The sequence below is a fragment of the Halichoerus grypus genome, chromosome 13 (genome assembly GCF_964656455.1).
Source record: "Halichoerus grypus chromosome 13, mHalGry1.hap1.1, whole genome shotgun sequence".
NCBI lineage: Eukaryota > Metazoa > Chordata > Mammalia > Carnivora > Phocidae > Halichoerus > Halichoerus grypus.
This window is the reverse complement of record NC_135724.1, coordinates 60,738,498-60,755,818: the sequence shown is the minus strand read 5'-3', so window position 1 is coordinate 60,755,818 and position 17,321 is coordinate 60,738,498. Positions and strand designations below refer to the sequence as shown.

Genomic DNA, 17,321 nt, shown 5'->3' with positions numbered 1-17,321 from the left:
GGAACTTTTGAGTGAGGTAGACAAAGGTGAAGAGGCAAACGGTCTTTTCCAAAAGCTAGAGCTTATTCCCCAAGCGATCACGGTGGGGCATTTCCCCTGCCCTCCGCCGCCTCCCACCCCAGGGCCTGACCCTCCCTCAGCAGCCTGCCTGGCTCTGAGTCGTGCTGCTCTAAAGGATCTCAGCTGCTCCTCCCCTTGTCTGGGAGAAATCTCTTTGGGAGCTTTTGTGAGTGTTCAGAGTGTCCCTTTACCCAGCCCCCAGGCCACCAGACCTCTCATTTGCTTAGTGGAATGGCTTGGGGGCCACCTTTTGGCTGTGATCTTTGTCTTTAAGTCTTGGAGGTATTTCTGTAATGCCAGACCACTAGTTTTTCTGGAACTCTCTAGCTGAATTGGCAAGTGCTGACTTCCTGACTACCATGCAGATGCCCTCAGAGCCATCCAGGCTGTTGGCTTCCTGATACTTAGTTTGCGGGGCAGGAGGTCGGGTGCACAGTGTGTTACTGATTCTTTTCCTACCTCTTTGGTCCGGGCCCCACTTTGTGTTGGGCGAGTCTGTTTCCTGGCAGGCTGGAAGCTGAATATGCTAAAGGAAGCAGGTGGAAAATCCGCCTGCTGCAGCGTCACGGGAACATGGATGCCTGAAACACCAGGCATGGCGTATTTGGGGAGCATCGGGGAGCAATGCTTCTTCACAGACGCAGCTCAAGGAGGGTGGGAGCTGGGAGCGGGGGCGGCAGGGTTTGAAACTGACCGTCTATAGGAAAAAGCGCCTCAGGCTCCGGGACACACGCAATGATTTCCTTGTATGGTCATGTTTCCGTGCGAGACTCCAGGAGACCGAAGGGATGAGTGATGGGCGGAAAAGAAGGAAACTCCCAGCAACTCGAAACCAAGCAAACGGCCTCCCTACAATCAATCTCCTGACTCAAACCAGAGGAAAAGAAGTTGAGTCTGGAAATAAATGTAAGCAAGACTTTGTGGTTCTGTCTTCAGGCCTCCTCGTGCAAGGTGGAGAATGTCAAGAGCAGGGTGGATTCTTTCCCTAGAAAATTTGACAGCAAGGGATCAGATTTCACTCCAGGCAGCATATGACACTGCCGTTGTAGGTTAATTTCCACCAAGTCTTACTTAAGTTCTGCCGAAAGAAATTTGGCAGATTTGATACTTGGGGTTTGTAGTGAGAAATTTCATCCTATAACTTTCACCCTGCCCAACTGTATTTAGCGTTAATGATACCCACAGTTGTTACTAACCGGAGCCGAGGCATCACTTGGGTAGTGTTTGTAGATGTTCCAGGAGGAAGCTGTGAGCATGGGTGTCCCTCGGCCTGGTCCAGTCCCCATGAGCTGTCCTAGCCTGGAGCTCACCAGCAGGCCAGCACTCAGACGACACAGAAGTTTGGGAACAAAAATAGTGGAGGAGAGGAAGTTTTATAGGGAAAGTTGCCTAGGCAGTCACTGACAGGAGAGCAAGCGGGACAGCCGCTCGAGGGGAGTCTCAGCTCCCCGGGGACCACCCCCTGCCATTTAACTTCTGGCCTGCCACAGTGGGAGTGCACCCTCACAGCGGGTCCCCCCAGCCCACGAGAAAGTTCTCAGTGGCTCCCACAGAGGAAAGACAGTGCATGTGGTGCACGTATGTGCTGCCACCAGACTTGTCTTGGATGGCCATTCTGAGATTTTTTCTGGGGTATTTTGTTGTTTTGGCTTTTAAATAGTGCTAGCACAAGGTTGGTCATTCAGAATACTGCCTTTCAAATGTTCATGTACATCTCAGTCACCTGGAATCTTGTCAAAGGGCAGATTCCGATCCAGCACTCCTAACAAGAATCCAGGTGACGTTTTTAAGTACTAAGATCCTAGAAGAAGCTGTTGGTGTGGAACTTTACCTTTTCCAGATTAATACTCTCTCCATAATTTTGATAGCTCAAATGAACTTACAATTTGTAACATGCCTCCGTTTGTAAAGGTTCTAGTGTCTGATCTGGGATCTGAAGGAGACATCCGACCGCCCGCAGGACCAGGGAGCCACCAGGCGTAGGTGCCCACTGAGCCCCTAGAGCTTGCTGCGTTCCTCTTGCCACTGGAGGTGGTGGGTCCGTCCTTCTTAGATCCAGTCTTGCAGCTTTTGCATTATGAGCTTTCAAACTTTATTTGAGCATTATTTTCCTAGACTGGGTCTGACTTAAAAACCAGAATGAATCCAGATTTAACTGGGTCCAACCTGAAAACTGGATTGGGGCCAAGGTGGAAACCTGACTGCGTCTGGGGTCAGACTAGGTCTAACCTAGCTGGACTGGGTCCAGTGTGAGGCCTCAGATTTCAAATTTATTGTAAGGCTGAACAAGCAGGTTTACCTTACCAAGGATAATCTTGAGTACAGTGGCTACAGTGGACAATTTTTTTTTTTTTAAGATTTTATTTATTTCACAGAGAGAGTGAGCACAAGCAGGCAAAGCGGCAGGCAGAGGGAGAGGGCGAAGCAGGCTCCCCGCTGAGCAGAGAGCCCAATGTGGGGCTCCATCCCAGGATCCTGAGATCATGAGCTGAAGGCAGACGCTTAACCAACTGAGCCACCCAGGTGCCCCTACAGTAGACAACTTTTAACCTAGATACGCTTATCCATTTATGAGATGCCTAGAGAAAAATGGGTCCCAGCCAAGCCCTCCCCATTAAAAGTAGAGGGAAAATTATTTTTCCTCCCCTATGGTTTCTGGGGACCAGGAAGAGACCTGCTGGGACACCCCACCCACTCTGGAACTTGTAGATGGGATCCTGGGAAAATTGGCAGGAGCCAGCAAACTGTGAGAATTCTTTCTTAACCACAGTCAGCTCTTCCATATCTCTGTGGTGCCCAGTCAAGAGAGGAAGCAAAAATGTGACCTTGTCTCTTCCTTTGCATACTCAGATTGGCAGGCAAAAAGCATTTGTTAAGAATTAGATCTTTGAATTAGAACTCTCTCCTGTGCAGTTATATTGCTTCATTGTTTGTCTCATTTTGTGTCCACAGACACAAAATGTCCACAGAACTTGGCTTGTCAACCGTCAGGGTGGGGACCCCAAAATATGGCCAGATAGAACTGTGGGCTGCACTCTCCCTTTGTGGCTAGGGTTCAAACAACTTTTGCCAGCTCTCGGGGGAATTGTCTCTTTCTTTTGGCTATCTTGAGGGGTGGTTCTGGATCATCAGATGGTAGTATCTTTTGCACCTTTTTGGGGACACCTCTTGTGTCCACGGGTTGCTCAATACTGACAGGAATATTTACCGTTTGTCTCAGCTGAAACCCAACAAACTTTTTTTTTTTTAAGTTAGCTAAATGGCCAGAAGTTGGCCAAACTGGAAGCCTGATATTCAGAGCCTGATAGTGTCCTTTTAGCTTTGGGAAGAAGGCCTAAAAAAAATTCCTGTGTGTCCCAAAGGAAAGAAGAACATTCTGAAGTCTTTGTGGGAGGATTTACTAAAACATTCCAAAGACACACAGCTCTAAATCTAGAATGTAGGAATCTTTTGATTTCCATCTTAGTTGAAGAAGATCATCTCCCTGATAGAAAAGAAGTAAACTGAAGATTATGTAGTTGGATGGCTGGGTCAGCCTCTTGATATCATTCAGGTTGCAACCCAATTCTTTGAAGAATAAAAACAACTGTACTTGGGGTGCCCAGCTGGCTCAGTCAGAGCAATGAGCGACTCTTGATCTCAGGGTCATGGGTTCAAGCCCCACAATGGGTGTAGAGATTACCCAAAACAAACTTTTATAAGTAAATAAATAAAAACTGTGCCTGTCTTACAAATTGAGTCTTCACAATAATAGAAATGCGGCTCTAAAACAATCTAAAGCTCTTCCTGCCATCTTTACGAACCCCCAAACCTCCCCTGTTCATCTCAGAAGGCTTTGAGAACAAAAGTCCTCCTTGGTGGAACTTGTGTTCTCTGTGCCTTCTGAGATGGAAGAGTTCTAACTGGTCTGCTCTGTGTAATTCTTTTTTTTTTTTTTTTTTAATTTTTTTTATTGTTATGTTAATCCCCATACATTACATCATTAGTTTTAGATATAGTGTTCCATGATTCATTGTTTGTGCATAACACCCAGTGCTCCATGCAGAACGTGCCCTCCTCAATACCCATCACCATGCTCTGTGTAATTCTTACCAGGAAAAAAGATCTTTAAATTCTTCACAAATATTAGTGAAAAGTTTAAGCCATCTGAGCAGGTAACCTTATTCTATTCTGCCTAAAACAAAATTTGTATCCAGCTGTTCTTTCATAAACTAGTGAGTTTTGCACTTAAATTAAAACTATCTTAACAGCTGAAATCTTAAAAGCTACAAGCCCTCTGTTGTCTGTAGGTTTAGGTATGTCAATGTATATACCTTATAAATGTGTGATTTCTTTTTTAGCTCCAGGTGATGCCAAAATTAATTTGTAAGGAGCCCTATTTGGCTTAAACACAAGTATTATATAAATCAAGTATATCCTCAGAAACACAGAAACTAACCCGAATGTTTTTCAAGTTCATGTGATCTAGGATAATCTTCAGTAAATAAAATCTAGTTTGTTTGTTGAATTAAAACAGAAGTGTCTTTAGAGTTATTAACATTAAATATAATGTGAACATATAAAACTTTTATGCTGCCTTAGTTTACTAAAAATCAAATAAGCTCATGTTGTCTCTGTTACAGAATTGGTCAGCAAGAAAGGTAAGACGGTGGTTAGTTTAATATCGTGAAATTTTCACCAGTCTCAATTGTTAAGGACAAATGAATTAAATAGATGTAAATAAGATAAAACTTTATAAATGAAGTTTTCAACAATAATTATGCTTTTTGGTATGTCTACTTAAAAATAGTTTTCAAAATCTTTTTGGTAACTTGAAACCTTAAAGTTATACTGAGATAAATAATGGATATTCATGGACTATCTATAGATCAGTTTCCAAATAAGATAAAAATACTGAAACATTGGGGCGCCTGGGTGGCTCATTCGGTTGAGCATCTGACTTTTGGTTTCAGCTCAGGTCATGATCTCAGAGTCGTGGAATCAAGCCCCAAATGGGGCTCCACACTCAGCCAGGAATCTGCTTGAGATTCTCTCTCCTTCCCCCTCTGCCCCACCCCCCGCTCTCTAATTAGTGTTTCAGTATTTTTTTTTAAAGATTTATTTATGAACAAAGGTTTACCACTTTTGCCTTCCTTTTATAATAAAGAAGAGATAAAGACATTCGGGTCTATCAGAAAACACGTTTTGTGCTGCGTTGCAAAATTTACCGAGAGGAAGAATATGCTTTTAGAAACTGAAAATGTTACCTATAAATTTGCCAATCTGCAGAATGCTAGCTTAACAGTCCACAATTGCTTACTTCTTCATTTTCGTTAGGAATGAAGGATCCTAAAGGTTACAAATTCTAATCAATGCATATAATGAAACCTACTCAGAAATAATAAGGGTGGGAGTGCCTGGGTGGCTCAGTTAAGCATCAGATTCTCAATTTCTGCTCAGGTCATGATCTCAGGGTTGTGAGATCGAGCCCTGCCCCGTGTGTGCAGCCTGCTTAAGATTCTCCCTCCCTCCCTCCCTATCCCTCCCCCCCCACACTCTCTAAGAAAAAAAAAAAAAACAACAAAGATAAAAGGAAAACCTGCATATGGAAAGTAGGTAAGGAAAGTAAAATGACTGGCTAAGTTTTCCAGAATTAAAGGAGAAAACCCAGGACAAAATCTGAATGGATAGAAAAAAGTTGTAAAAAGTTTGTGGAAAAGGAATCTTGGGAAACGAATTTAAGTGTGGTGAAGCTGGCTAAAATTGGAATATAGACAAAGTTTTTTTAAAAAATGAGTTTTAATATCAAAAATACAGATACAAAATCAGAATTTGGTTTTCTCTCTGTTAAAAGGACAAAGTTTTCTTAGATGATTGTTCTGCTCCTAATAAGAAATTGCAAAGGTTGTTTGTGGGGTTTTGTTTTTTTTCCCAACCTTTGGACAGGAAAGATTTTCTTCCCCAAATTACTAACTCTGCTTTACACTGTCTTTATCAGGTCTTTGATTACTTAAGAAAACCCCAGTCTTCACAATATTGAGAGTTTTTGTTCACAACTATATAACCTGTATTTACCTCAACATCTGTCACTTTCACTAGAGTTATTTCATAATTATCTATTATCCTATTTAGTGGAATGTTCAAACCTTTTGACATTTTCTTAAAATTCTCAATAGTCTTTTTGACCTCAAACTAACTTTGAGATTTTCCCAGAGGGCTCCTGGAAAGTCTCAAAGGCTGTCTCTCATTAATTCAACATGTTAAAATATGTGGGAAGCATTGTCAAATAACCTTAGGTTATATGTGTATGGATATATATTACTAACATAAGTAATCCAGAAATTGCAGTTTCTAGGTATTTGTCAAAACTCTCATTGTCCAATTATTACCCTAAATGATGAAATAACTACATTTCCTTCTCCGATAAACTCATCAGATCATTAACCATGGGCATTTTTAAAGTCTTGTCATTTACAGACAGTCACTTTACTCTGATGCTTTTGTAAAAGTGAGATTCGTGGAAAGGACCCTACCAAGTACTCTGACTACTGACACTGCTGCCAAGTTAGAAGGTGCGGATTTCGCAGGAAGATGGCTCCACCTGACATCTAGTCCTATGTAAATGGCTGGAGACCTCAAAAGAAAAATGACCAGGAAGAGAAGTAGCCAACATTGAGGTAGACAGCTTCCTCCCAAGATGTGGGGCCAGGAATGTTTCTGCTCCTTCCCTGACCATCCTTTCCCTAATTCTACCACCATGAAGGTCTTTAGGGTTCTTTTGTTCACCTTTTGCCTTGCCTCTGGCCCAGAAACTACCTTGTTCACATACCTCAAGCAGGTAATCAACGTTTAAACAACTCTTGGATTTGCCACGATGCTGGTGATCCTACGTTCTGTCCATCACAAGATTTCCGATGCCTTGGTTTCTTTGGAACAAACTTGGCCCTCTCTCAGTCCCGTCAGGCTCCCCAACCCTCGGGGTCCCTCTCCCTATCTCCAGTTAACAACCCCAAACCTGGGGAACCTTGCATCCAGGCTCCAGACCAAGAAACAGATACGAGACGCTACCCAGAATAAAACCACCGGTGTAGTCTATAGATCCTGAAATTGTACCGGCCTCCATGGCTGTCACCTGTCCAGGCCCGAGCCACAGACTCAAACCAGATTTCCCAGGAAGCATTCAGGATTCCAAATTCACTTCCTTCAACAGATTCTCTTCACCTGGCTAAGCCTAAGTGCAAATGAGGCTATGATCAGAACTTCTCCTTAACTCCTGAAGATACTGAAGAATCTGCTTCTAAAGCAATAGCTGCCCCACAACAACAAGCAAACCCTGGCTCTCTCCCCTGAGAGATTCTTGATACCGGGAAGGCCCTCGGTTATCTGTCAGCTGAGCAAGGAGGGCTCTGTGCTGTGGCCAATGCCACTTGCTGCACTTGGGCTGACACCTGTGTGGAAGTGGAGACTCTGCTACCTAAGGTCTGTGAACACGCCACTTGGCGTAAGTGACTCCTACAAACAGGTCTTTCTTTGTTGACTGACTCGGGTCTTGGGGACCATGGCTCCGGAGTACACTCCAGATACTGGAATTATCCTGCTTAGAATCCTAGTAGCTCCCTGGTGCGCTGAAACTCTCAAAAGCTTTAAATCCATGTCTGCTGCCACTTACCACCATGCAAATGATCTCCCGAAGAACAGAACATCAGAAAAGGAACAGAGAATGACCAAATTAAAGAATGTGAACCCAACACCGGGTGGGAATTGCAAGAACACCGGAATGGTAGCAGAGAGGAGCACTAATGCCTTAAATTTTGATCCCATCTCTCAAGGCTGAGAGTCTCATCAAAAGGGAGGTTATGGTTAGAGACAAGAGGCCCAAAACAGGGTCACTTATGCTAAGCCCCATGTCAGCAAACACAACGTAATCACAGGTCCAGTGCTCCCGGCAATGGAATCAATCAGGAATCGCCTAATCAATGCTAGTTAATTGGCCTGACAGACCCCTGCCAGCCCCTAAAAGGAAAGCGACTGTAGTAATCGACCTGCTCTTTTGCCAAGTCGGGCTGACTGACCTGTGCCATCGTTTCAAAGGGCTCTTTGCACTGTAAGCAGGACATCGCTCACGGAAGAAGCCACCGCCCTGATGTCAGTCAGCTGCGCTGCACGATCATGTGCTCCCTCAGCAGCAAGCACCTACTTGGGGAAGGAGGACAGCAAACCCTCGCCACCAACAAGGGGCATCAAGTCCACTGAGGTGAGGAGCAGACAGCAAGTGAAAACAGAAGGTTAGTGCACTCTTGGACCTCAAAGAAGTATCAAACCAACTCCTGGTCAGCCACAGGGTACTAACTACTTCAAAGAAAGAATGTGTACAAATAAAACAAGACGCTGGGGTTTTATTGTTTTTTCTTTTTTTTTTTCTTCAAATGGCTGTTGAATTTATTTGCTTGATCAATAATGGTCCTGGAAAAAATTAGTTAACCAACGCTGAGACAACTGTAATGAAATACTAATTTTAAAAATCATGACACCTTGATAGAAATTAGAGTTCACACAAACAAAAAAAAAAACCTTCAATATTGCCAGCAAATATGAAATAATGTAATATGACCGACAGGACAGCAAGAAGGCTTTTATACGTTTATATTTGACACCTGACCATATTTTCAGTCACCATAATATCTTCTCTCCAGATTTAAAAAAATAGTATGCTGATTTCTATAACAAAGCTTTTTTTCGTACAAAAATCAAACAATGGCCAACAAGTCACAACAGTGCAATAGGTAGAGAATTAAAAACCGCATCAAACAGGTGCTGAAAATAAATAGTAACTACGAGAGGACAGAGCCCTCATGGGGGGTTTGCTTCCATCACCTTGAGTGTGTGGGGTCTGTCTTCATAGCCATGAGAGCTGACCTACCTCATGGGTGCCACTGATTCCGACAGAGCACGACTGAACAAAGGTGCCTGAGAGCTGACCTCCCAGATGCCTCAGTCACCAGAGAAGTCGCAGAAGCAAGAAAACGGGGTCGGGAATCACAGCTATCATTTAAAGGAGAAGTTTTTTTTTTCCTATTGCTCAATCTTGTCAATTGGGGGTCCATCAGCAGGTTCACTGAGATGATACGGGTCATTGAAAACTTTTGTTTAAGAGCATATATGGCTTATTCAGGCAAAGAGACTTTTACATTCTAGCCCAAGCAAGCAATCTCGGTCATTCTGTGTTTAATGGCAGATGAGTCACACAGAAGATGTCTGGGTTCAGAAACAGATCCTCTGGTGGATGCCTCAGGCCAGGCAGCTACCTTCGACCAATCCAGTGAAAAGCACATGCTGATCAGCAGGAGCGAGGTGGCTACTCCTCCACTGTGGGGGGGGGGGGGGTGGGGGAGGAGGGGGGCCAGGGGGCAGGCTCCACCAGCAGCTCTGTCTGTGACCAGCTAGGCCATCCTGTGACTCAGGCTCATGGACTGTGGGTTAGGACTGTCAAAGGAGAGGGTGACAAGAGTGGGTAAAGGTAACCTCAGTAAGAGCCGTTCTGGCCAGTCAGGAAATATGAGGCAGCTCCCCATTATATAATCTGCACCAAAAAGGTGTAAAAGGCACAAGCAAGAGTGACTAGTAAGCAGAGATCCCGGAGGGTGAGACTATGGGGCAATCCACAAGGCAGGAACAGTATTTACCTTGTTTGGTTCCCAACCCCTTGAACAAGAGAAAGAGATCCTGATTCTGCTGTAATAAAAAAGCAAAGAAAGACGATTTTTGGTTTAAAAAGAAGCCACTCAAGGGTTAAAATAGTTTTAAGTTAACAAAGAAAATTAATCTTCAAATAAGCTGACACTATCTGGAAAACTCATCTGTCCCCTACAAGCCCACACTGCGCTCACTGCTTTGTCCTCCGTGTAACCTGAGCCTGACGCGGAGAAGTCACACGTGTGAAAAGAAGGAAGAGTCTGAGAAGAAAAGACATCTTTACAGAATGTACAGCAGAGAGTTGTGCACTCCGACTCTCAGGGTTACAGTAAGATGCACAGGTCTCATTGGGTCTGGGGGTCCCGTGCCGCTCGGGCTGCTCAGATGGGCGTCTCCTTCCTGTCTCTGCCCGGGGACGGCTTGGCCTGCTCCAGGGCGCCCGGCCGCCTCTCGGGCTCGTCATCGTCCTGCGCCTGCGCCTCGGGCTTGGCTCGCTGCAGCTGGAGCAGGCGCAGCTGCACCCGCAGTTCGATGATGGCCTCTCGCTCTTCGTGAATTGCTTGATTCAAATGATTGTTCTTTATCTTGAGGAATGACAAAGGAACAGTTGTCATGGAAGCAGGAAGGGCAAAAGGACAATGATTCAGGAACGGGGGACAGTTAGCAAGGGTATCCTACACAAGAATCTATGTTTTAGTCAACTTAGTTGCGAAACAGCAGAAGAGAACATGAATATGCAAATGAGACACGTAAAGACCTTGACCCAGAATGCACAAAATTCTGCTCAGTACAGAAGAGTAAACACATCTGGGAAAGATAAATGCACCAACAGAAAACAATCTGCTTAAGGATATTAAATATTAAGTATTTTAGTGTTTAAAATAGGTTTAATTTATGGGCTCCGGACCAGCCCTTAAGTAAGTGGGAAGATAGAAGTGACTGTACCAGCAGAGGGAGAAGTTAGAGATAGGATAAAATCCCAGACTTGTCTCAAAAGTGGATGTCCTTTGTCTTTTGTGAACCGGGCTACTCAGGCAAACTAGAGAGCTATCAGTTCTACATTATTGCACTCCTTCAGCAGAGCCAAGGCAGCTCAGTAGCTAATCCCAAACTCTGCTGACCTCCCGAGACAGAGGCCTTCGCATGCAGCACGTGTCTCCCGGCCTCCCCCGCAGCTAGCTGTGGCCAGGGGCCTCTGCTGACAGGGTGTGAGCAGAAGCGTTGCCTTCTACTTGTGCCACTTGCCCTTAACCACCAGGCATTCTTGGGTTCCTTCCCCCTTCCTGCTAAGAGTGGCTAAGACCTAAGGGGCTACTCTGGACCCCAAGTGTTTTCCACTCACGTGGAGGGTGGGAGACCTAGATGTCTGCCAGGCGAGGCATAGAACTGCCTTGTTCAAACCACGAGAGAGTATTTTCTTTGTTACAGCAGCTAAGCCCATATCCTAAGTACTACAATTCTGGAACATTTTCCTACTTAGGATTTTCATATGATCTGTAAAATGTTAAGAAAGCAAAATAGAGTGCCAACGTGACGCCCTTCTAAAGAAGGGAAGCTACATGGTGGCCCAGGGCCCCACCCGCTGCTCCGCTTCTCCCACAACACGCCCCTGGCTGCTACAAGTGTTCCGGGACCTGAGCCTAGGTGCGCTGCCCCTCTCAACCCTGTCCATAGGACTTACTGTTGGTGTGGAATTCTAGTTTTCTATGCAGTGGGTGGCTCTGATCTGCCCCAGCAGCTGAATGCACCAGGATGAGAGAAACAAAGTTGTCCCACCATTCTTAGAATCTAAGACAAGAATGGCTTTCTCTCAACCCTGAGGTAAAACATCCGGAGACAATGATTAATCTGGGGTAAGAAGGAAGTTCTGATCAGGATCATGTAAATCTCTTGCTTTCATTTCACCATGCGCTTGCCTCCCAGATCCCTAGGGCCAAGTTTATTCACACTGGCTGCTTCAAGGGTTAAGGGATGAGAGAAAACTTTGTCTCCATTTTACCCACAGGTGAGTCAGGAGACTTTTCCTTCCTCCACCAGCATTTCTCCTTCTGTTGATCTCTGGGAAGTTAGCCCAGATCTTCCACAACTGTTCAAGGCAGTCAGGTGGGGCTCCCCATAAGTGGAAGGGAAAGGTCACCACACCCAGGGATGCCCGGTGAGGTCACACCTGTGCTGTGTGCTCGGCCAGGACCAGCTCACACCCTGCACACTCTGGTGAGATGTCCCCTAAACTCCTCTCTACTCAGCCTCCCCGCTGTTTCCCAAGGAAAGGAAGACAACTTCTAAGGGAAAGAGGCGGCCTCTACAAGTTTCGGGAAGCCGGTGCTCACTTCTAGCTCTTCGTTCTGCCTCTGTAAGTCCTCCAGGATGATCTGAAGCTCCTCTTCATCCTCACTCTCACTCTCACTGTCGGAGGAGTACTCCTCAGTCTCACTGCGGCCATGCTGCTGACGGCTGTAGGCGGGAGGCCAAGAGAAAAGGACCGGTGAGCAGAGGAAGAAATGCTGCTCCTTTCCTACCCTTTAGATTCACCAGCTTTTCATGAACTGGCTTAATATAGCACCATTCTCAAGACTTAATCAAGAAGAAACTTAGGGGCGCCTGGGTGGCTCAGTCAGTTGAGCGTCCGACTCGGCTTCAGCTCAGGTCATGATCTCAGGGTCATGGAATCGACCCCTGGTCGGGCTCCATGCTCGGCAGAGAGTTTACTTGAGATTCTCTCTCTCCCTCTCCTCCCGCCCCCAACTGCATACACTCTCTCTTTCTCAAATAAATCTTAAAAACAAAGAGAAAGAAACTTAAAGACAAGTGATTTGGATGTCTAGTTCTTTTGTATGAAAGTCTGAGAGCTGAAACAATTTTATGTTTATATTTAACTAAACATTCTTGCAAACTTAAAACCCTCTGCTTTCCTTTACCTCTGAATTTCAGCGATCTCAGCTCTGAGGCGTTCAATCTCTTCTTTTTCTGAGGCAATCTGTCGGCGTAAAAACTGCTCCATGGCTAGAAGCTCCTCCTGTTCAGTCAGGATCTCATTCTCCTGAAATAATGATCACTGGTGAACACCTTTGAGAGTATGAGTCTAGGAAATGTCACTTTTCTGGGTTCTCCTATGTTCCCTTGAATTCTTTAGCCCCATACATACATACATAACACAAGTTACAGGCAGGCTTGGACTGCAAAGCTTGTATCCTATTTCCTTAATGTCAAGAAAAGGATCTCTGAGAAAAGGCCCTCTAGGAGAATTGTCTAGATTTTTCTCAAGACATAAAATGCCACCTAGGAATCCCATGTCCTCGTTTTGCAAAGCTTCCCTATGAGGCCATCACATTGGGCACAAAGCCAAAGGTCAAGTGACTATGTCTGTTTTTGAGTCTCAGTCCCTCCTGAATGCCTTCCCACCTATCAGTAAAGGGAGTATCTATTTCAGGGTCAAGATGGCCCTTGACGGTGCACTGGGAGAAGGACCCAGGAGATATACAGCTGATGTCAGGATCACCTTAAAGGAGATCTAGTAAAGGGAAGATGTTCCCAGAAGAAATCTTTTCTCCTCACCAAAAGCCACCATCCTCCTCAACCCATGTCACCGGAGATGATAAATTGTAAATATTCTGTTTTCACAGACTATGCATTTCTAAAACTGAATCACCAAAAGAGGGGCGGGGAACCCTATCTGTCCAAGATCTACCTAACCCCTCCAACCTAGAGAAAAGAACCAAAGCAGAATTTCAGAGGCAGGAATGTATGGCTATGAAAACGAGGAGTTGGAGGCAAAGGTCTACAGCATTTCCTTCCCAACTCCTAGGTATCCAGATAAGCACCTGTGATCGAACCTGAAAGACACTGTGGTCAAGTTCTAGAGGGAACTACTCAAAGACCCTGGCAAGCATGAGCAAGCTCTTGGGAGATGGGATATGCAGTGGTCCTTCCCCACGGGTTTCTAAACACAGATGTTTTCCCTTTACCCCAGTGCACCTAGTAAAGCTAATGTGCTGAGAAATATGAGACTGGAAAACTTTGAAATAAAGACATAATCTGGGACTTCATCTTGTCTTCAGGGGAAGAGCTATGTGTCCTTGGCAGGCAAAACATAGTCTTTCTCAAGTGACAGAAAAGGACTGGAACTTGTCCGGCTTTAGGTATCCCACATCTATGGGTTTCTGGGAGTACAGACTCTGCTGTCAGAGCCTAGAATTTCATTCATTTCTGGTGAAAGTCTGGAAGATTCCAGAACAGAGTAAGGTTGACTTAAGAAATTCAGAGAGAAAGAAAGGAGCTCATCTTCAGCTCTATGCCTAGAACAATAGATACTCAAGAACTATTTGTCAAATCAATGAATGAATAATAAAACAACTCATCTCCAACAACCTTCAACCACAAAGAATAAAGTCAAAATATCTAAACAGATATTATCAGCAAGAACAATCAGATAAAATCTATACCGTTACATTTCAAGGATCCCAAACTTTGTGGTCAGGAAGAACATGTCTTAAAATATGTATTAAAGTCCAATCTCATTAATATGGAACAAGTGCAACTAATCTATAAGTTGGGGAAAACACCTATAACTCAGACCTGTGTGCAGATAAAATGAAATTAAGTAAAGCACCTAGAACAGTGTCTAGTAAGAAGTAATCAGTAGAAGGTAGTTTCTTTCTCCAGCTGAACACTTAAGCAAACACCAAATAAAGGTAAGACCAAATACAACAGGCCTGATCCCTCTAAGGCTGCCATATCATCTTACAAGTTTCTTTAAAAGATTTACACCTATGTAGTTGAGCTTCTCAAATTTAATAAATGATGACCACTAAGAGTCTTGCAACACACTCCTGAACAAGCAACAGGTCAAAGACGAAATCAAATTATCTAGAGATGAATCAAAGTTGAAACACAACATCAAAAGTACAGGATGCAGCAAAAGCAGCTCGAAGAGGAAGTTTATGGTATAAATGCCTTCATTAAGAAAAAAGATCTGAAACAACCTATCTCTCCACCTCAAGGAACTAGAAAGGAACTAGAAAAAGAACAAACTAACCCTAAAATTAGCAGAAGGGAGGAAATGATACAGATCAGAGCAGAAATAAATGAAATAGAGACTAGAAAATCAATATAAAAGATCAATAAAACTAAGAGTTGGTTTTTTGAAAAAACAAAATTGGCACACCTTTAACTAGAGTAAAAGAGAGAACTCAAAACTATAAATGAAAGAGGAAACATTACAATTGATACCAAAGAAATAAGGAACATTTTAAGAGACTACTATAAGCATTTATACACCAACAAACTGGATAACCTAGAAGAAATGGATATGTTCTTAGAAACATATTAGCTGCCAAGACTGAATCATAAAGATTGAGTATCTGAACAGAGCGGCACAAAGATTGAATCAGGAATCAAAAATTGCCTAACCAAGCAAAAACCAGGACCAGATGGCTTCACAAGTGAATTCTACCAAATATTTGAAGAAATAATGCCAATCTTTTTCAAACTCTTCCAAGAAAACTTAAAAATGCTCCCAAACCTCCTTTTACAAGGCCAGCATTACCCTTGTCCCAGAGCCAAAGACACTACAAGAAAGTTACAGGCTGATATCCCTGATGAACACAGATGCAAAAATCCTCAACAACATACCAGCAGACCAAATTCAACAACACATTAAAAAGATCACACAACATGATCAAGTGGGATTTATCTCTGGAGTGCAAGGATAGTTCAACATATGCAAATCAATAAATGTGATACACCGCATTGACAGAATGAAAGATAAAAATCCTATGATCATCTCAGTAGATGCAAAAAAGCATTTGACAAAATTTTTCCAAAGTCTTAACAAAGTATAGAAGGAACACACATCAACATAATAAAGGCCACATATGGCAAGCCCACAGGTAACATACTCAACAGTTAAAAGGTTAAAAGCATTTCCTCTAAGATCAGAAACAACACAATCATGCTCACTCTCACCACTTCTATTCACTATTTAGTACTGGAAGTCCTAGCCAGAGTAATTAGACAAGGAAAAGGTATCCGAATTAGAAAGAAGTAAAATTGTCTCTGTTTGCAGACAATGTGATCTTATATATAGAAAACCCTAAAGACTCTACCAAAAACAATAAAAAACAAAAAAACCTGTTAAACCAATTCAGTAAAGTTGCAGAATATAAAATCAACATATAAAAATCAGTTGTATTTCTGTACACTAGCAAACTACCTGAAAAAGAAATGAAGAAAATTCCATTTACAACAGCATCAAAAAATAAAATACTTAGAATAAATTTAACCAAGGGAGTGAAAGATCTATTGAAACTAAAACACTGATGAAAAAAACTGAAGACACAAATAAATGGAAAAATATCCCATGTTCATAGATCAGAAGAACTAATATTGTTAAAATGTTCATACTACCCAAAGAGATCTAAAGATTCAAAATTCCAATGGTGTTTTTCACAGAAACAGAAAAAAACAATCCTAAAATTTATAGAGAACCAAAACAGAATGTTAATAGTCAAAGCAATCCTGAACAAAAGGAACGAAGTTGGAGGCATCACACTACCTGATTTCAAAGTATACTGATTTCAAAAGCTTTAATAAAACAGTATGGTACTGGCAGAAAAAGACAGAGACCAATAGAGGGAAACAGAGAGCCCAAAAATAAATCCACACATTTATATAGATCTTTGCAAAGGTGCCAAGAACACATATAGGGAAAGGACCATCCCTTCAATGAATGGTATAGGGAAACTTGTCTTCCACATGCAAAAGAATAAAATTGGACCCTTATCTCACTTCATATATATAAATCAACTCATAATGAATTAAAGATTTAAATATAAGAGGGGCGGAGCAAGATGGCGGAGGTGTAGGAGACCTGGATTTCCTCTGGTCCCAGGAATTCAGCTAGATAGGGATCAAACCATTCTAAACACCTATGAACTCAACAGGAGATCAAAGAAAAGAACAGCAACAACTCTCTGAACAGAAAAGCGACCACTTTCTGGAATGTAGGACGTGCGAAGAAGTGAATCCGAGGCGATATTCCGGAAGACAGACGGCGGGGGAGGGGGCCTCCGTTGGCCACTTCTGGCAAGTGATAGAGCAGCGGAGCACAAAATCAGAACTTTTAGACGTGGGCTCTGCTGAGGGATGTTGCTCCAGTGGCTAAGCGGGGAGTGGAACCCTCGCTGGGACAGTGTGGTCTCAGGACCCACGGGGTCACAGAAAGACCGGGGGTGCCTGAGCGCAGCAGAGCTCCCAGGTATCGGAGCGGGGAAGCCAGCTGCAGAGGAGCCGAGGAGCAGGCTCACAGCTCGGGGTTGCCATAAACTGTGATCCACAGCACAGGTGGGCCACTGCACCTCCAGCAGGGACCCCACAAGCGGCAGATCCAGGGAGACTCACCTTCCTCCCCCGGGAGGAGCAGCGTGGGAGCGCACCGCAGGGATCTGCTGGGTTTGGAGACTCCACACGGGGTCGGGGGCCAGAGATAGAAATGCTCGGTCACAGGCCGGGTGAGCACGGAGTGCTGCCGGAGACTGGGGAGACGGGAGTGATTGCTTTTCTCTGGGGGCTCACTGAGGAGTGGGGCCCCG

The 17,321-nt window shown here is 43.9% G+C and overlaps 1 protein-coding gene across 3 annotated transcripts in view; it reads right to left on the bottom strand.

Moving 5' to 3' along the window:
- Positions 1 to 8,665: 8,665 nt before the first annotated feature.
- The window catches only part of RALBP1 (ralA binding protein 1), a 64,480-nt gene continuing 55,824 nt past the window's right edge, over positions 8,666 to 17,321 (bottom strand). For all 3 annotated transcript variants that reach the window (XM_036092489.2, XM_036092495.2, XM_036092488.2), the window contains 3 exons: positions 12,651 to 12,772; positions 12,063 to 12,186; positions 8,666 to 10,316 (listed from right to left, as the gene is read on the bottom strand). In XM_036092489.2, coding sequence (XP_035948382.1) covers positions 10,113 to 10,316; positions 12,063 to 12,186; positions 12,651 to 12,772 — 450 coding nt within the window. In that variant the 3' untranslated portion in view covers positions 8,666 to 10,112. The remainder of the gene's footprint in view (positions 10,317 to 12,062; positions 12,187 to 12,650; positions 12,773 to 17,321) is intronic.